Genomic DNA, 21,372 nt, shown 5'->3' with positions numbered 1-21,372 from the left:
AGTCAACAATTACTGTCGCCTCTGAGGTCAAGGGCTCGCTAAAATGATTTCTTTCGCGTCATCGTACTGTGAACCAGATTTCAAACTCACCGACTCGAATATCATTTTTTAAAATTAATTTGTACGAATCAAATTCGATATTTGAAAGAGAGATAATTATTTGAAAAATTGTTTAGTATCAATTTTTATTATTCTATCAATAACAATTTCCTAACAATTTATTCCTTCCAATTATCCTAACAATTTCTGCTTTAGCTAAAAAATTAATTTGGAATCGTACTAATTAAATTTGATATTTGAAAGAAAGATAATTATTTGAGAATTTATTTAGTATCAATTTTTATTATTTCATCAAGAATGGATAATTTCCCTTTTAGATGAAAAAATTAATTTGCAAACGTACAAATCGAATTTGATATTTGAAAGAAAGATAATTATTTGAGAAATTATTTAGTATCAATTTTTATTATTCTATCAAGAATGAATAATTTCTGTTTTAGCTGAGAAAATTAATTTGCAAACGTACTAATCAAATTTGATATTTTAAATAAAGATAATTATTTGATAAATTATTTAGTATCAATTTTTATTATTCTATCAAGAATGAATAATTTCTATTTTAGCTGAAAAAATTTCCTCCTCCTGTCACAATAATTAAAACTAGTTAACGTGCATGTAATGCCTCCATTAACCGTTCAAATTCGATTCCAATTTCGGGGATAATTTAATTCTTATTTCCCATATTTACTCCCGCTCAGCACCATCAACAGTAATTATTCGACGATATAATCTGTGCCCGATTTAATCCCGATTTTCGTCGAAGAGTTCATCGCAGTTGGAAGTTTCGAATAGAAGTCGTTTACACGCGATTAATTGCGCGAACGGGCTCCATTAACGATACTATTTTCTTGCCACGGTGTCGATTGATTGTCGATCGTACGCGCGGCACGAATTCCAGCCTAAATCGAATCATTGCCTTACGCGCGTTGCATTTAGGTTTGCGAACCGAACGCAATCTTACGCCTCGACTGACTGCGTGATTGCGACTCAATTAATCGCAGTCTGCGAGCATTTCGGTCCGAATCATCGCTCGGGAACGATGACTGTGTTATCAACGTGTTTGTTGATCAAAGGGCCGCGTTTCAATGACTCCGCGGGTCCGCGCCCGCGAGTGATTGCTGGAGGAATATTGAGCGAATCATAGAAACCAATTAATTCGATGGTCAAAGGGATCGCTACTGATTCGGTCTTGAATCGAGTTAGGAGTGTATCTTAATTATAAATGATATATCATCGGTCTATTGTATCATCCTTGTAATTCAATTTCACTAATCAACATTGATAATTCTTTTGCTTTGCATCTTTACTACAGAAACACATTTTGAGACTGTTGATTAATTATCCAGATGTGGATCAATCAATTTTTAATTCTAATATTGTCATACCAATTAGAAAGATCGAAATAATTCGAGAGGACACTAAATACGAGCAAAATACAGAGAAACTATACAGATCGAGTCACCCTAATAACATAAATAGGGATATTACTCGGCTGTCCATTGGAACGTCATCTGGAAGACCCCTGCTTCCATATTTCTAATTCATGGACCGTGATCCAAAATCTGTGGTCGATTATATCCATGACATGGTACCTTAAATAAATCATAACCACTAGACATTCATCAACATCGTGTCCTTATCAGACGAAGTATTTTAATATAATTTATAATTGTATTTGATACAATTTCTAAATGTGACTTCTAATAACAAATTTAATGACTTATTAAATGAAAAATTTCGAGTTCAATTTAAGTGCAAAATAAGTCATAACCACTAGACATTCATCAGCATCAGATGAAGTATTTTTAGTATAATTTATAATTGTATTTCATACAATTTCTAAATATGAGTTCTAATAACAAACTTAATGTCTTATTAAATGAAAAATTTCGAGTCCAGTTTAAGTGCAAAATAAATCATAACCACTAGACATTCATCAGCATCAGATGAAGTATTTTTAATATTATTTATAACTGTATTTGATACAATTTCTAAATATGAGTTGTAATAACAAACTTAATGTCTTATTAAATGAAAAATTTCGAGTCCAATTTAAGTGCAAAATAAATCATAACCACTAGACATTCATCAGCATCAGATGAAGTATTTTTAATATAATTTATAATTGTATTTGATACAATTTCTAAATCTGAGTTCTAAGAACAAACTTAATGTCTTATTAAATGAAAAATTTCGAGTCCAGTTTAAGTGCAAAATAAATCATAACCACTAGACATTCATCAGCATCAGATGAAGTATTTTTAATATAATTTATAATTGTATTTGATACAATTTCTAAATATGAGTTCTAAGAACAAACTTAATGTCTTATTAAATGTAAAATTTCGAGTCCAATTTAAGTGCAAAAGAAATCATAACCACTAGACATTCATCGTGTCCTTATCAGACGAAGTATTTTTAATATAATTTATTTTTATATGTATTTCATACAATTTATTTATTTATTTAAATATGTATAACATAATCTAATTTTATTTATTTATATATGTATATGATACAATTTCAAAATCTCAGTTCTAATAACAAACTTAATGTCTAATTAAATAAAAAATGTCGAGTCCAATTCAAGTTCATAGAAATTCTTATCAAAACACAGAGTGTATGACTGTTAATTTATGAGTTATTGCTTTCTGTAACGGACCCAAACTATACTCGAGGGTGAAGTAGCATAAAATCTGAATGGTTGCTCGAAAGTTTTGAGACCTCTAGCGCTAAAAAACTGAAAGCTATTTTGGCGTACTAAACTCCCCTGTGTCTATTTTTCCATGACAATAGACTTGCTCGAAGACGCGTCGCTTTATAGCCGAGGCAAGAGACCGAAAACTCCCACGGGACACTAAATCGTACCCTGCTAACCCATTCTAATCACTCGAACAGCGAGCCTAAGTAATGACTAATGACTGAGCCACATTAGGGGATGGAACAGTGCGCGTTGTGGTTTACGGTGGCGCAGCTGATCGGTACATAACTTTGCACTTTGACCCGCGTCGTTTCCGCGTGTTGCATCAAATCGGTAACGGTATGCCCTTCGTTTCGAACAATGAACAACATCGTACAACTAAACGGCGATTTATGCTCGTTCGTCTTCGAGGAACATCGAAGCAAACAACGCTACGTGAAAATGAATTGAACCATCGGTTAGTTAATTTACCATAAGAAACAATAGCAGTATCTAATACGTCTGTTTAAATAGATCTATATATAGTCTGCTTAGATTTAATAGTTTTCGAGATAGAAGTGAGGGTGAAATTTTGAAGGGTAGTTTCATCCCTTATTTTTAGACGTCAGTTATAAATATGTATCCCTTATTTTTGGCCTCCCCACAAAGTTCCATTAGGGCTGGGGGAAGACACTTAGCAGATGTTTATTTTGAACAGAAAACTATATAGAAGCTGTTTTGTGAATAGAATTTTGAAAATCGAGGGTAGAAGGGAAAGATGAGAACAGTTGATGCAATGCAGCAGGAAGCAGTAGTGGACTTGTATAAATTATAGATCGTTGCATTTGAATTTTAAAATAGTCTCGCCTTGAAATTTTATTTTAGTTTGTATATTGTTTCAACGAAAGATTGATCAAATTTTGTCGCGGTAAAACGAAAGTGTTGTGAATTCGTATTCGAGATAAATTCGAACGTTTATTCTCCAGAGGTACAAGCTTCGTTACGTATTTAGAACCCCGAATGCATAAGCAATTAGTGTAGCAATTACCAGAAACAACGGTATCGTATGATCGAGTTAATACGAAAATCCGTGTCGTTTTGTTCACGTTATTACTACTTTCCCGCTCCCCAATTAAGCTAGATAATGCCCATTATCCGCCATAATTATTGATTACTCGTTTGATACCAATTACGGTGTCACTTGATTATTTGTACCTAGGATTCGAACAAGTAATGATATTTATGCAAATAATTTAAGTACCATTATTTAGTCAACGATAATTGGCTTATTGTATTCCACGTCGAAAGTTGATGCGTCAATGGAAGTTGCGTTGGGATTATAAACTTGTCGGATGTCGCATAATCTTTCATAATAAATCAGTAATTTATGTATTTATTAATTTACTTTCTGATGGTATTCATCACGTATCGTATTTTTACTGTCAACGTGTACAACTGTGGAAATTGACATTGTAGAAAGAACTGATGTAATCAACATTGTTAAAAATCCTTTTTCCTCGCTCGAACAAGAAAACGTAATTTTATTTAGATTAATTGTAATTTTATGTCTCGTAAATTACGTGACATTGCAAGCTTTCAGTAAAAGTGTAACATCTTAATGAAAATGAGAAGCACTCGTCGAGATAATTCGCCAAGAAATAAAGTTGTCGAGCAGAGCTTACGCAAGTCGTTGGCTCGATTCTGTTAACCGCTCGAAAGGTTAACGAAGTTGCAAGAATGTCGAGTGACGGGGGGCGAAGTACATTAAAAAAGCAGTGAAAGTGAAAAGTTGAGCGAAGAGCTGAGGACGACGACATTTTAAAGACGGAACTCGATTCTGTATATTCTCTGCAATATACTCCCGGGCTCATATTTCACGACTGCTATTCAAAATTGAATTGTTGTCGCGGGGAAACTTTAAACTCCAGTAACTTTGTTACGAACAACTTTTTTAATTGAATCGAGCACCAACAGGTCCAACCTAATCGTGGAGCGTGCAAACTCGACTCGTAGTACACTAATTGAGTACGAGAAATATGAACGGTAGAGATTTATTCGAAACGTAAAAGAGTTACAAATCATACTAAGACATAATAAGAAAGTAATTTCTTTGAAATGTTCAATTATTTCAAAGAAATGATTGATTGACATTTTTTAAAAAGAAGATATTTAGTATGGTACTATCTATTGGTATGTTTATATCAATAACAATTTTCAATAGCAACCCACTCGATTCTCATCTTTAAATTCGTTATTTAAAATTCTTATACAATGTTTATAAGTTGTAATATAATTGATAGAAATTGCAGAAACTTCTTTGGGTATACAGCGTCGAAGTTAATGTTGAAATAAATATAGAAGATAGCATAAATTATAGTAGTTGGTATAGTTATTAGATAGGGGATCAAAACCCCTTTAAAATGAAATTTGTTTCAAGTCAATAGCGTAATTAGTTTCGGAGATATGATAATTTTTGTTTCAAGTCGAGTGTCAAAGTAGATGGCAAAAAAAACATAGAAGATAGCATAAATTATAGTAGTTGGTATAGTCATTAGATAGGGGATGAAAAGCCCTTTAAAATGAGCGTTTGTACAAGTCGATAGCTTTATTAGTTCCGGAGATATAGCGATTTTAGTTTCGAGTCGATGCGGTGGCTAGTTTCGGAGATACGAGGCTTCGAAGTTTGTTTACATCGCGAGATCAATGAACTCCACTACGGCCTTGCAAGGTCGTTGACCGCACGTGCTCGTAGTAAGTAGTAGATACTACGCACGTGACTCGCGTGCAAGACAAAGACAAAGACTCCGGCGCAACGCGCTAGACGGAGACAGAGATAGTCGAATTAAAAAAAATTACCTTTTACATAAATTACGATATCTCGAAAACGGTAAGTCGGATCGTCAAAAACCAAAAAGCATTTTAAAGGGGAGGCTTTGCCACTGCTAACGATACCTCAATAATAAATAAAATGCTAATAGTTTTGAAACTGCACGCGTCTAAAGTTTTACGATTTTTAATACGCGTTAATAGGCTTTTCTGAGGCGACGAGCGAGATCGTACTCGAATGAAAGAAATTACCTTTTACATAAATTACGATATCTCGAAAACGGTAAGTCGGATCGTCAAAATTCAAGAACCACTTTAAAGGGGAAGCTTCACCACTGCCAATAGTGGTTCAATTGTTAATAAAACACTAATAGTTTCGGAACTGCGCGCATCTAAAGTTTTATTATTTTTAATACGCCTTAATAGACTTCTAAGAGTGAGCCATAGTGGAGTTTAAAAAGTTACGCCTTTTTTAAACGACGATATCTACAAAACGTAAACGATTTAACAAATAAAGCAGAAATACAATAACGCGACCATAAATAAGAACAGATTAGAGGAGAATCCTTTTTCCAAATGGATATCCCTGGAAATAAAATTAAATTCGACGCGTAAATCCTGGTCAGCATCGAACAAATACATTCGTTAGTATGAAATGCGCATCGAAGGCAACAAAGCTCCGGGATCTCGATGAAATATGCGCGTTTCCTACGCGGGGATTGATAAAACGATACGCGAACAATATGGAAATTCACGCGAATGTTTGTTATTTATGAACGAGGAATCGGGGTCGATCGACGAACTATCGGCGACGAAAGTGCTTTCTGCTATCGTGGCGATAACGCTGACGTTTTTTCCTTTTTTGTCTTTTTTAATAGACCAGAGTTTCCGCAGGTTCAAAAAGTCAGAATGGGAATATCGTGACGAAATTCTGTCTGGACCGCGGTCTCCATTTACCCTTCGTTTCTCTGGACGAAGTGTTTTCCAGTATTTCAATTCGTGCCGATACACTTCGACGCGACACCCTGTAAAAACGAGCCAGACGGCGATAAATTGTTGCACCGAGACAACGAACGTAAATTTGTTCGCGGGATCGATGATACGAGAATCTGCGTCGAGATCGAAACGCACCATTCGATAAATTATCCAACGTTCGCGTCTTTTCTTTTGCGGGGACTTTTCTGAAAGATGGAAACGTGATCGAATTACCCCAGGAAGGTGATCAGAAAAGGCCATTTCGAGGAAATCAATTTCAATGTTATCGTTGATAAAGACTGATTTTTATTAAACATATTATCTGTCGAACGTTTTGGGAACGTAGATCTTTTCTGTAATGCTTTAACGATTAGTATTGTTGAATATTTGCTAAATAAATACGACAGAGTTTCTACCTAAATATGTATTTAATTAATGTAATTTTACAAAACGAAAATGCTGTTCTTGACGATTTCCTGCTGAGTTTGAGGCTCGTAAAAAAGGGACGTTCAAGGGGTGCAATAAACGAGTGTCCTCCTCAGGTAGTACTGACCTTTGCAAGGGGACTGCACCAAAGGATACAAATTTTCATTAAAAATGCATACATGCATGCAATGCTTATTTTCAACAGGTTTATTCGTCGTCTCTGTGCGATAATGTTTTTTTCTTTTGCTTTTTTTCCATTATGCTGTGTCAATCGTTGCTCTGTTTCCACTCGTAAACTTTTGCGGATGTCCGTGCACGATAAGTGCATATCGTTCCGTGGCCACCTGCCACAAAAACATTTTCCATGAATAACCGCGTATACAGCAAACAGGGGCGCGTTCCTCGTTGGGTCAGTAACGCTGGCGCTCTTTGTCCCGACCCTAAAAGGGGGGGTTGGATGATGCCTCTCGAATAATTGGTAGGGCTGTAATGACAATTATGTGGGTTTTTTGCGCGGTTATTTGTTTCCGTCCATGCGTGAGACGCGATATTACCTGGAGGGAATCCTAAAGAGCCAACTAAGAGTAATGCCCGCCGCTTCGTTTAATCCGCGATAAATTCTAACCGAAAAAAGCAGCCTTCTCTTTGTTTCCAAATACTCGCAACATGGTGAACGTAACAAACTTTCCTGCGTGTAATTTCTTGACGCTGTTATTTGCTAAGTGAAAAAGAATTTAATCGTCGTGAACTTTCCTCCGCAATTAAGTCTGTCTCCTTCGGTGTTTACGCGCTGTGCACACTCCGTTTGTCGAAAGCGTACTTACCTCCGTGTACTCTATTTTTATTGTGGTCTACATCAAAATAAAACTTCTGAAGAGGCCCTTGGACGGGCGAAACGCGAAGGCGAAAGTGGCTTTGAAGTACACTGCATCTCGAGTGAACTTTGTCTCTGCAACATTGAGGAGACTTAATTCTAGATTTGAAATGAACTTTGTTTCGGTGGATACTGTAGTGTAATGTCTAGAGTTCATTTAATAGTTCGGTAGTCTTCGAGAACTCAAGAATGTTCCTTTCTAAATTAACTCGTCTCCTTGTCCTTTCAATTAAAAATAATAGTTTTAGTTTCCATACATAAGGAAAACGCCACGAATTGTGACTCCATTCCCTATGTGATATGCGATGTTTAATAATAAATTGAAGGAATTAGGGAATGATAATTTCACCAAAAAATATCGATTAATAAATTTAGAATAAGACGATACAAGTACAAATCGTTATAATTTTCAATAGTTATAGTTGTCCAATCGCGTCAAAATTTGGCAAAAATAATTTCTTCATCGAGTGTCACGATCTATGGGGTGCATCAAAAAAAGAACTAAAAAAAACATTTTGACCCCTGTAGCTAGAAACCACCCTCTCCCAGCACCTGTCATTCTCGCGCGTTTCCCGGAAATTATGGTAAATTTCCCAAACGAGGGCACGTCCCTCGGTGGGTCAGCAACGACACCCCTTTCGTTCTTCGTTCCATCCCCAGGAAGCGCGCGATGCTTCTCCAAATAATTCGTCGGGCAGGAGCGCCCGTTTCCTCTGTTCGTTTCGTGAACGCGTGTGTGCCTCGCCATTAATTAAAGGGGCCCCCGAGTGCGCCCTCCCCGATAAAAACCTTCGGGCGTATAAAGCGTGGGGCGACGATGGTCGCGGGGGTGCGGCCTCGAGATAGCCTGGATAACGTGGGGTCGAACGGTCCACGACGATCTCGGGGGTTTTAGTTTAAATTTCCAGCTATAACCCGTGTCATTAACGGCGATTTATCGAACGGTCGTTCGAAAGAACTCTGGAAACCTCACCGTATCGACGTCGATGATCGACCTTTAATTCCCACCGTGGCACAGTGGGTTAGGAAACGATGATTCGTGGCCAGAATCCAATTTTTCAACTTTTATTTAAGAACAGCATTTTTTTGTTAACTAACGTCACTGCAGAGCTTCGAAGTCTACGCATTTTTCTTTTTTTAGATGATTTTGTGATTAAATGTAGCCCTGTAGAGGTCAAATTAGTGGATTTTAAGTGAAATTGTTTTAATTAAATTTAATAGCAATTGCTTTTTTACAAGATTGTTAAGGTCCAAATAAATTGGGATTTATAGGTTTATTACAATTAATGATGCTATAAAATTATTATGTGAAGAATTTTTTACATTAAAAAGATCTAATTTTTATTATTATGTATTTTGTCCAACATTAATTTTAATTTATATTCTGATAAATATTCAATTATATTTATATTAAGAATTATAAGATTTGAAGTATTTCTTATTGTAATTAGAGGTTTATTTTCAAATTCAAATTATTCAATATTAGGGTCAATTCGATCTATTGCACAATCAAATTCATGTAATATCAAAATATAGAGTTTCTATTATATTTTTTCACAAGTGAGTAAATATATTTCCGTTATTTCCATGTGTCTCAAAGCTACTAAAGCATATTGATATAACCATTTTAAGTTTGAAATTTGTTATTTCAAGGTTCAATGAAATCTTGAATTTTGGCCACGTTTCCGACCCTTTCAATCCACTATGCGTGGTCGCAATTTTTTCTGGAAATCGAGTAAAACCCACGAGGTCAAAATGTTATTTTTAAACACTTTGTGATGTCACTGATTTTTGTAACCACCATCGAAGTTTGTAAATTTTGTTTTTAATAGTCCCCAGTGATATTGCAAGTTAATGTGATACAACATCATTTGCAAGCATGTATGTCAAATGGTACTTGAAAATATAGGTCGAGAGAAGATCGTTAACGCCATCAAAGGAGACTCTGGCTCCACGTGTTCCCAGCAAAGTAACAATATTTTTTCGAGGAACATTTTGGCAAAGTTATTTCATTACAAATCGCTTGGTGCTTCCCTTGAGCGGTAAATACGACATAGTAAAAGAGAAAGCTCTTGGCCGTTATCGTCTCGCTCTTGTTCATATTCACCGGAACGTTGGGAGACTCAGGTCGGCCGTGTAAAAGCTTCCCGAGAACGGGGCCCTCCGCGCGGAATATCAAATCAAGATTTCTGTCCCGCCCCTCCTTTCCACCCGACGTTTCGTTGGCGTCGCGAAAACGTGACGTTTCCTCTTCGCGCACGACGTGTAATATTCATATTAAGAGGCCCTCTTCGCGATACACGTCCTTTGATCCGCGGAGTTATTCAATCTACGCGACTTCTACGCTCCCTTATCCCAACATCTGCAGTTAATTTTAGAAAAATGTAATAATTCAGAAACTTATACAAAAACAACAAGAAACGATAGTATAACAAGCTTCTACATTTATTTTGTCAACGCTTTGAGATGGTTTTGATCACGAAAAATCGAGTAAATTATTTCGAAATATTTTTTAAATTCGTAATATATTGTGAAAGATCGTGTCTAAACTTCAGACCTTAACCCTTTGCACTCGACTGTCAGAGAGAACAATTGGATGTATCCTTCAAGGGAGCACGACATTATTTTTTTGAAGTGATTATATAGGACAGAATACATGAGCAGAAAATTGAAAAATAGATATGTTTGCTTGGAATATTTACTATCGTTTCGTTTTATTCGCGAGAAAGTTTGTTTGAGTCAGGAATTCATTATTCTAGGGTCCTAACTCTAATAAATGTAATCCATTAATAACGTCCTAATAACAACTCTGGACTAATTGCATCAAACATATAAACAGGTGGTCGAGTGCAGAGGGTTGAAAATCATACTTGAGTGAATTACCAGGCAAAAGTTTCAAGAAATGAATGTTTCTTTGCCCTAGCTAGTATACAGAATATTATCTACGAAGATTAATTAACTCTAACTAGCACACTAGATGCTTAGTAGGTTTGACATCAACAGATTAACGAGATTAGCATCGAAACAACTTCAGTTAACACATTGACTTCCACGTCACCCATATGTAACATGAATATTCACTGATGAGCTAAGAAAATGATTGCTCAAGATCAGATGTCAAAGAAAATAAATCTTGATAGTTTAAGTTTGACACTTAAATTCTAAAGAGCCTGTAAAGATAAGTTCCACGACAAATTGTTTCTAGTTTTCAATTGTCCAAAAAAGGAGTATCATTTTCGTAGACAATTTGAGTCGTTTGGTCTGGTAGTCAACGTGTTAAATGTCAACGAACAAGTAGCGATAGAATTCTTCGCATTCATCGATCACAAGATCACAAGATCTTCTCCTGGAGCAACGTGGAGGATCGAGCAATTCGCTATTAAAGGACAGTTATTCCAACGCGTCCCCCCCAATCGATTTTTCGCCAGGAAACAAATAAAGCGGCCCTGGTCGCCGCGATTAAAAAGGGAAATTATTCAAAGGGCTCGGGTCCGCTCCGGGGGTCTCCCTCTTTATTCCTCCCTCGAACCACCCACACTGGCTCGCGGTATACGGGGGCTACTTGTGTATGTAGGGTTTGCGGCAAGCACTGCCATAAGCACAGTGCATATGGGTATCGGAAACGTGCGTAGATCACGCGGGATTATTCGGACGCCCCTACGTGCCCTAAGCTCCGCTGGATGCATGCTAATTGCCATGAAGACGTACACACCGCCGCATTATGATGCGCATACGTCACTGTTCCTGCCGTTTCTACGTGCATTGTTATGCGTAGGGACAACTCGCGTAGGACTTAACACGTTACCTGCGCTAAGTCGTCGGGGCTCGTTACGTTACCCGTTTTCCTGCACGCTGCACGGGACTCGCGTTACGAACGGTTTATCAAAACAATTTGCATTTTGCTGTTTCGCTCGTAACACGGTAATCGAGCGATAAAGTTGCTACGATTTCGTTCGGTTAGTCTCTGGGTTACCTGGCGTGAACAATTCCAACGTTGATATGGAGGACATTGGACTTGACAGACGCGATAAACGTTGATCTAACACACTGTGTCGGATATCAGATCATTCGAAATGAATGCAATCGATTAACAAGGTTCTAATGGCAACTGTGGTCTCGTTGCATCAAACACATAAATTTTGGGTCTAGGTAGGCATAAATAGAAATAGTCTTATCAAACTTGTAAAGACAGTTCTCTAATCTGAATCTCTTAGGGTATTCAGAATATGAGGAGAGTCTCTATAGTTTTGAGGATGCATGACAGTCAGTAATTCTTCCATAACGCTAAAAATCCTTTGAATCTCCCTAAAATTCCCGTCTTCCATTTCCTTTGGGATGCAGAATCCTCAGATTCTACGATTTCAGAACACATTGAATCCCATAATTCTGTCAGAAATCACCTGTATCGTACCCTAATATGTCGTCTATTGTGGATACTGTGAATTCAGAATAGTCTGCATCGTATCTCGCGAGACCAGACGTGACCGTGTCTGATCCCACCAGTGTGATTCTACTTGCGTCGTGTTCCCAATACGTTCGAGATCTTCTACGTCGAGTTGAACGAGCTCGACGTCGTCTACATCGAATCAAAGAAGACTATAGCCTCGATATAGACATATCGGGATCCATGGTTACGAAGTTATCGAGAGTCTTTTCCCTTGGAAAGATGAAAGTCGTCTGGCGCGCGCGGATCTTTTATCTGTTGGCCTTTTATTGTAATGTTCCTCTCTGTTCGGAAGTTTGTCGAACTTTGTGGTCTCCGTCATATAATACAGCAAAGTTCTGCTAATGATCCGCGGGTCTTCCGTGATGGGCGTTCGTTTCGCTCTCGCGTAAGGACGACGTCCCGGGGAAAAGACCCGAAGGCGGTTCAAGAGTTCGCGAGATTAACTTTCGAATAAATTTTAGACGTGGATTGCTAGCTCTCGGAAGTTTCGGAGATGCTCTTTACACTTCGAATAATTACACGTCCAATTGTTGTTGGGAACGGATATTAAACCTTTGTGAGACGAAACACTGACATAAATTTTTAGCAGAAAGTTTGTTTAAACCCTTGACGTGTGATTTAATTTCAAAGAATTTTTCAAACGTATACTATTTGATGTTGTTTAAAAATACGAAAAAGTTTTAAAAATGCGTTGATTTTAATATACAAGACTTGACGACCAGTGTGAAACTTGACATAAAGAATTTGTGACAAGTCACACTCGTGTACGACAAGGGGTTAGAAGGAGCTTTTGTCGTTGATTTGTCAAAAGATTAAAATGCAACGAATTTTAACGGATTCGTTTGATTAAAATTCATCGTGTCGGCATACGTTTACGCAGCGTAAACGTATGAAATATGCATCGACGCGAGTCCCTGATTCGCGGAAGGTTATATCCGTGAAACGCGGCTGATTGGAACGAAGAATTTCGCTGCGAGTGTTCTGTCTTTTATACTTCGCTCAGGCATGCTCGAAAGAAAGAAAGAAGAAGGGTGGCGCAAAATCCGCCCCTTCGAGCAGCCCTTCGAGGGTGAAACACTCTTGAAAGCAGCGCAGTCAATGAAAAGTGCGACACAGTGCTCGGGGATGAACGTGCTGTGGATCGAAAATCGCGGATTAAGGAATCCTCCGCGACGCTTTCGTCTTAGAATTACATTCTCCGCGTTTCAATTTAATAATCGGGAAAACCACTTCCGCGAAGGTGGACAATTTCCTCTTACCCGTTTTTATAATAAAATTCAGCGATTAGCAAGACTCTTAAGAAAACAAAACGTAGTGTGATAACTAAAGAGTGGTTCTTTATGCAAATTAATAGAAATGAAAACTTTATAAAGGGTTGTTTCAACCTTTAAATATAATATAATAATTCCTATCTTGATTTAATTCCTAAATATTTGAATATTAATTACTTCGTGTATTTTTTTGAATAATTACATTTTTTTGGACTGGATAGACAATATTTTGTAGAAATAAATGGGAAAGAATACGTAAGAAACAAAACTATGTAAATAGAAGTGTGATAAATAGGCTGTGGATCTTTATGCAAATTCATATGTTTGTTAATAGACATGGAAACTTTGTAGAGGGTTGTTTCAACCTCTAAATATAATATAATAATTCCCATCTTGCTTTAATTCTTAAATTTTTGAATATTAATTGCTTCCTGTATTTCTTTGAATATTAAAATTTTTTTGGATTGGATAAACAATATTTTGTAGAAATAAATGGGAAAGAATACGTAAGAAACAAAACTACGTAAATAGAAGTGTGATAAATAGACTGTGGATCTTAATGCAAATTCATATCTTTATTAATAGACATGGAAACTTTGTAGAGTGTTGTTTCAACCTCTAAATATAATATAATAATTCCTATCTTGCTTTAATTCTTAAATTTTTGAATATTAATTTCTTTCTGTGGTTTTTTGAATATTTAAATTTTGCTAGGCTGAATAAACAACATTTGGTAGAAATATATGGACAAGAATTCGTAAGAATCCAAACTATGTATATAGAAGTGTGGATTTTCATGCAAATTCATATGTTTTCTAATAGAAATGGGAATTTTGTAGTAGGTTGTCTGAACCCCTAAATATAATAATTTTCATCTTGCTTTAATTCTTAAATTTTTGAATATTAATTGCTTCCTATAGTCTTTTAAATATTTAAATTGCCTTGGTCTAGATAAACATTTGGTAGAAATAAATGGCAAAGATTTTCTTAGAAACAAAACTACGTAAATAGAAGTGTGAATTTTTATGCAAATTTTTATTAATAGAAATGGGAACTTTGTAGAGGGTTGTTTCAACCCCTAAATAATCCCCATCTTGCTTCAGTTCTCAAATTTTTGAATATGAATTGCTTCCTGTAGTCTTCCAAATATTTAAATTTCCGTTGTCCGGATAAACATTTGTCAGAAACAAATGGAAAAAATCCCATTCGAAACAAGTCTGTTCTCGTTTATGACGAATCACCGAGCGGAAGTAACAGTGTATAATTGTTTCGAGTGGACCCGTAGCAATCCCTCAAAACCGGAATGCCACGCAAATTCCACTTTCCCCCAAATTGCCCCGCGCAACATCAACATTCAGACGACATACCGGGGCCCTGGGGCATCTGTATCGATGATACGCGAATAGAAGAGCAGGGCGAAAGCGCCTTTCATCCCGTCCGGGGATCGTCGCGACGGCAGAGCTTTCCAATAAACGGAGAGATCTCGGCTTTGTGACTGCCAGAAGACAGATAAGGTATGCCGAGGAAGGGTCCTTAGCGAGGACTTTCGACGAGAGGCCGCGCATATTAAATTGTTTGCCTCACAATGTCGCCCCTCCCGTGAGGATCCTTCCAGCCACTATCGAGATATTGGCAACCTGTTAATATACTTTGCGGAATGGCTGAAGAACGAGCGTATCGATCGTTCGGGATTCGGTCTACCGAGGAACCGCGGGATGCTGTATGCGAGAAGCGTAGGCGTCGAACTGGCGCCGCTTGATTGGCTCGTTTGCGTCGCGAGACGTTTAAAACGGGCCACCTAGGCGTCTCGTTTCATCTCTCAAAGGTAGAAACGAGACAAAAGTTGTTTCATTTCGTGGGAAACATGGCGGGGTGACGTTTGGCTCCAGGGTGGAAACGTCAAGGACATTTCAAGGTCGTTCTTCTCTTGAAACTGTGCATTGAAACGTAAGTTCAAAACCTAGATTTTAGATCATTGCAAGCTACATAACTTGCAATTCAGTACTTATTTTTCGTAATCTTGTTAAAATTCACAAATTCCATACAAATTTATTTCCCTCGGCATCTTAACTCGAGAATTAATTTTTCTAGTACTAAAAGTGTTAATAAAAGACCTTGCATATGTGATCGTAGGACCAAATAGAGTTAATATTTGCATTATATGAAATTATCAAAATACAAACGTTGTTTCTGTCACGATAGACACTGCATTATATTTCATGATGGAAATAACGAGAAACGTCTGGCTTTCATATTTTGATCGATAAACAGTCCCAACCTCAAACGATCCGGTCAGATCGTTCGAGGTACCTGGCTACTGTCGTTTTCCACCGTAAAAGACACTGGCGATAATTAGGCAGACGGCGCGCCAAGGCGATTATTACACGAGCGCGGAATCGGCCCGATTACGACCTCGTAATCTCGTTTACTCCCCCGCGATAAATTCATAACTTCGATTGACTCGTAATATCCTTGGCGGTTAATCCGCTTTTATGGCTTTTTAAAACTGATTAAGGATAACGTTAACGCGAAAGGGCGCACCGTGCTTGTAGGACCCTCGGAGTTTTCACCGTTGCGGAAATTCCACGGCCAAGAACAGCCAACAAATCGACCTCTCCGCAAGGCGAGAATTTTATTCGAACAATATAAACTCTACATCCTGTTTCAGAAATGTATATAAATACTTAATAAGCTGAATCTATACAGGGTGTTCGGCCACCCCTGAGAAAAAATTTTAATGGTGGATTTTAGAGGTCAAAATAAGACGAAAATCAAGAATACCAATTTGTTGATGGAGGCTCCGTTAAAATGTTATTAACAATTAAACTCGAAAATTTCAAATCGTTCTGGAAAAATTATTTTCGGTTGCAGGGGTCAATTACAATCATTTTTGGTAAATAGACATACCCCCGAAATCCTACCCATTTTCTAGAAAAAAATTCGAGAAAGTGTGAAATTTTTCGATGAAAAAAAAAATTTCAAATCGTTTTGGAAAAATTATTTTCGGTTGCAGGGGTAAATTACAATAATTTTTGATGAATAGACATACCCCCGAAATCCTACCCACTTTCTAGCAAAAAATTCGAGAAGGTGTGAAATTTTTCGATGAAAACAAAATTTCAAATCGTTTTGGAAAAATTATTTTCGGTTGCGGGGGTCAATTACAATAATTATTGGTGGATGGACATATCCCCGAAATCTTGCGCATTTCGGAGAAAAAAATTCAGTACTGGCGGAATTTTAAATGTTAATAACTTTTTAACAAAGCCTCTATCAACAAATTGGTATTCTTGATTTTCGTCTTATTTTGGCCTCTAGAATCCCCCATTAAAATTTTTCCCAGGGGTGGCCGAACATCCTGTATACTAAAATAAATAGAAAATGTCTACGCTTAGTTTTCAAATTAGATTTAGACTTCGAATACAATTATATCTACACCATCGATTCGATCAAATTTTTTGTTATGTATTATTGAGCAAAATTAAAGTATCTACATACTAGTATAGATAGAAAATGTCCACGTACCTTAATTTTCAAATTAAATAGTATTTTACTTTGAATACAATTATATCTACACCATGGATTCGATCAAAATTTTTTATTACATATTATTAGACAAAATTGAAATACCATCAAAGCAGGAATCTACTGTAGATCTTCTTCAGACCAGTTTCAATTTTTTACAGAGTAGTCTACCAACAACATTTTTCAGCGTGTAACGAAACTTGAACATAAATAAATTTAATAATTCGAGTGTAAATATATCGAAAATTTTCGATTGCAATTTTCCTTGAACAAACAATTAACAGCGTCGAATGCTAATTATATTTTATTATTTCCTCGATGATTATTATTTAAATGAGCGTTGCGTGGCCATCTTTGACGTGCAGCAGCGTGATTTAGAGCACCGCGAACCGCGACGAAAGAGCCGAGATATCATTTTCGCGTCACGGAACGCTAGAACACCGTAGAAATTTTCCCCGCAGAAAAGGACGATCGCGTTTTATATTTATAACGCGAATTTTTCGCTGTCCGGTGTTTTTAATATAAACCCGCCCTGTGGGTGAATATCGAGGCTCGACGACGTTTACAAATCGTCGACGGCGAACGACTCGGTTCTTGTTGCGGCTAAGGGATTCTCCGTTTGGTAGATTATTCATCGCCAGTTTCTCGCGGGGCACTCGAAAGATTAATTTGCTCGGGGTAATATATTTATCGCTCGTGTTCAGACGTTGAACGGTAATGTACAATGGCGGCCAAAGAACTGGAACAGCGCGTATGATGACGAGTCACACTCGATATACAAGAGTGAAAAGGGTTAAATCAATGAAACTCAATATAAATTTATTTATTTATTTTTATACACAATTTGTACACAAAGATAGAGAGACGTAAGTATAAAATATATGTAATTACAAATCATATAAACTATATCACAATGAGACATACATATAACAAAGAATATAAAAAGAAACATTAATTTTAATCTTATCATTTATATTATGATTAGTAACTCCTTTTTATTTGAATTTATATTCTGATAAATATTCAATTGTATTTATATTAAGAATTATTTCCTATTATAATTAGAGGTTGATTTTCAAATTCAAATTATTCAATATTAGGGTCAATTCGATCCATTGCACAATTAATTTCATATAACAAAATATAGAGTTTGTATTATATTTTTGCACAGATGGGTAACTATATTATAACTTTCATAACACTTCGAGTTTCGCTTTAAAATCGCCCGTACTGTATTTTTGAAGCTACAAACTAACTTTTTCTGCTCAAAATCGAATTTTCAATTTTTTGGCGGATGTAAAGTCATTTCCTCCCTTAAAAACGCGTATTATCGGTTGGACGCGTACGGCTACGTATGCACGCGCGAGGCGTCTGAGTGTGGTGCGCATGCGCGTCGACGAAAATCCTCCCCAAGGGTTGGAGTGAGTCAGACGACGCACGGCCAAGGGAGGCCGTTAATCGGCGATACCCAGTCAGTCGGTCGGCAACCAGCGCGCCTCACGGACGTCAGATTGCGTTCTCGACCCTGCCTTCCACGTCGGTTTCGTCCCACGTCGTGCGTGAAATACGTCAGGCTTCATCGTGCTAATCCGTCGTCGTGTCAGGGACAATGTGCTGACACCGTTTCGCGCGAGCATATCGAGAATGACGCGAAACTTCGTCTCAGAAACACTTCTAGGATGATCGTGGCTCACCAAGACGTGGATGTTTAGATCGAAGGGATGGGACCCTCGTCGTTGAGTTCCTCGACGAAGTCCTCGATTCGATTGGGATTCGTGCACCGCTGAACCGTGGATCCTGGTTGTCCAACAGTCGTTGGGTAACTTTTTTTGCGCGCGTAGGCGACGAGGGAAATTGATTCTGTCACGGTGACGCGGATAATTGATTCTGTCGCGGTGACGAGGATATCGATGTCCGCTGGCACGCGAATTCGAACGACACGAGGACCATCGCGGTGGACATGACAGCGAACGAGACGCGTAATGGGAGTTGACAGGCGAGCACAGAGTGCGTTGACGCGACGCGACCAAGCGCGGAGATGAACGAGACGTTTAGCTGATGGTGCCAGAGAAGAAGCCCTCCCGAGTTCTGAACCCTCAGTTCGGGAACGTTGCCTTAGTTGGTATCGAGCTCGGAATCCTCTACCTCGAAATCGTGATATATATTTTGTATGTATTTTCTAAGACTCTGTCCGAACCACCCTCGCGGACGCAGGTCTTCCAGAAGCTCGAACGTCCCGGGAGTTCTTCCAGAAGCATCTCCAGCTCTGTCCCCGAGTCCGCGCTCGAAAGTAGTTGAACAGCGAGGCACCCTCGACGATTCCCTACGACGGACAGATCTCACGAGGAGGTCGCTCGAGGTCGCGAACGAAAGGGAAACCAGTCCACGCGACTCGACGAGCGCGTCGCTCGTCGATCGACCGGTTGCGTTGCAGCTGCAACGATTTCGAGACAGCTGGGACAACATTGTACGGAGGGTGGCGGTGATCGTTCAGGGTCGCTGTCGCGATCGTCGAAGGTGACACGGGCGAAGGGAACCGTGGTGACGGAGGAGGAGAAGGCGACGCTGGAAAAGAAGGAGGTGGAGGGTGGTAGTGGTGTCGATGGTGGTAGTGTTGTTGGTGCCAGTGGAACTAGCGGTGTCAACGATAAAAGTAGCACTGCCGGCGGGAGCGGTAGCAACGGGAACAGCCGCGGACTCTCGTGCAGGGGTGGCACGTTGCGACTTCTAAAGGGACTGGTGGAGGGCCCGATAGGCAGGGTGGCCGCACGAGTGCACCGTTGGGGAACAGCAGGAGGGGTCAATCCCTCTGCAACGTCAGGACGGGGGGAATGTCCCGGCGGAGAGGGTACCCCCCGTCGGAGCGTCCTCGACGCCACGAAGAATCGCCGGCTGATGGGCGCCAACCTCACTAAGCAGAGCAGGGTGAGAGAGCCTTCTGTGAACCGTAGCCGCGTGCGCTCCTTTCATTCGGAATCCTTGCACGTGCTGCTACGCCACGTTTCTCTTTCTTTCTTATTTTTACTCGGAATATGTGTATCGATTTGGAGATCACGGGATGGGCGACAAGCTGCTGGATCGCGACGTGAGAAATATGTCTGGGTTATCGCTTCGAATATCGGATAGTTGGGATAAACTTTATAGGGGCTTGTTTGTTTCATTTTGGGATGAGTATTTATTGCTTGTGTTAGGAAGTGAAGGGTAAAAACGAATTGTAAAAAAATGAAACTATAGAAGCTGTTGAACAAATCACTAAAAGTCACTTAAAAGTAAAACTAAATAATAAGAGATATACAAATTGAATTAAGAGATATTTTAGAAAGATTTAGAGGAATTATATTAATATTGTGTGAAGAAATTAAGCTGGAAGTTGTTGTAAAAATCTCTGATATTCGCTACAAAGTAAAACTAAATGATACAAGGGATATACGTAAAAATTGAATGAGGCAATATTTGCGTACTTTGTTGTTTAGTCTAGACAAAAATTTATTGCACTTGTTACAAAGTGAAAAGTAAAAATGAATTGCAAAGAAATGAAACTACAGAAGCTGTTGAACAAATCACTAGAAGTCACTTAAAAGTAAAACTGAATAATACAAGAGATAAATGTAGAAATTCAACGAGACATTAATTGCATATCTTGCTGTTCAGTCTAGTCAAAAATTTATTACACTTATTACAAAGTAAGGAGTAAAAAGATATTGTAAAGAAATAAAGTAAACTCTAAGAGTCACTAAAAACTATAACTAAATAATACAAGAGATATACGTACAATTTGAACTGGGCAATAATTGCGTGTTGTTTAGTCTAGTCTTAAGTGGATTACACCAGCAATGGGTTATAGGGATTAGATGAAGCGGCGAAGGATGAAGGATCTAGCGTTTAAGCATATGTTTTGAAACTATGAATTTCTGGGGGAAGAGAGTAGTACGTGGATAGTTGAATGATGAATTGGGATGGAAAGTTAGAGTCGAGGGTGCGTGGGGTGGGTGACAGTAGAATGATAAGAGAGGTTAATTTGAATCGAGTGGGAAACACATGGTGGTAAACGAGTGAACAAAGTTTTATTTACATTAAGAATTCTTCGATAGAACAAGTAGATTCCAGTTATTTGTGTAATATTAACCCCTTGCCTTACGATTAAATTTTAAACTGTTTGAAAAATATTATGCAATGCATACAAAATGCAATCAGTTTTACTATGAATGTGATTCGTTTTTGTCGACTGTTTATCTATTTATAGGAAATTTAAATTTTCAGAAAACTATAATTCCTTTATATAGGGATT

The 21,372-nt window shown here is 38.1% G+C and overlaps 1 protein-coding gene across 3 annotated transcripts in view; it reads left to right on the top strand.

Moving 5' to 3' along the window:
* LOC122395922 overlaps positions 1 to 21,372 on the top strand; it is a 520,523-nt gene that overhangs the window by 430,498 nt on the left and 68,653 nt on the right. The window contains exon 1 of one of the 3 annotated variants that reach the window (XM_043393845.1): positions 19,909 to 20,009. The exons of the other annotated variants lie outside the window; for them this stretch is intronic. Within the exon in view, the coding sequence (XP_043249780.1) occupies positions 19,980 to 20,009 (30 nt within the window). The 5' untranslated portion in view covers positions 19,909 to 19,979. Of the gene's footprint in view, positions 1 to 19,908; positions 20,010 to 21,372 lie in introns of those variants that run through there. 3 annotated transcript variants of the gene reach the window in all.

The sequence above is a fragment of the Colletes gigas genome, unplaced genomic scaffold (assembly GCF_013123115.1).
Source record: "Colletes gigas isolate AHSC1104 unplaced genomic scaffold, ASM1312311v1 Colletes_gigas_Sc00006, whole genome shotgun sequence".
NCBI classification, from domain to species: Eukaryota; Metazoa; Arthropoda; class Insecta; order Hymenoptera; family Colletidae; genus Colletes; species Colletes gigas.
This window is presented reverse-complemented; position numbering and strand designations above follow the sequence as displayed.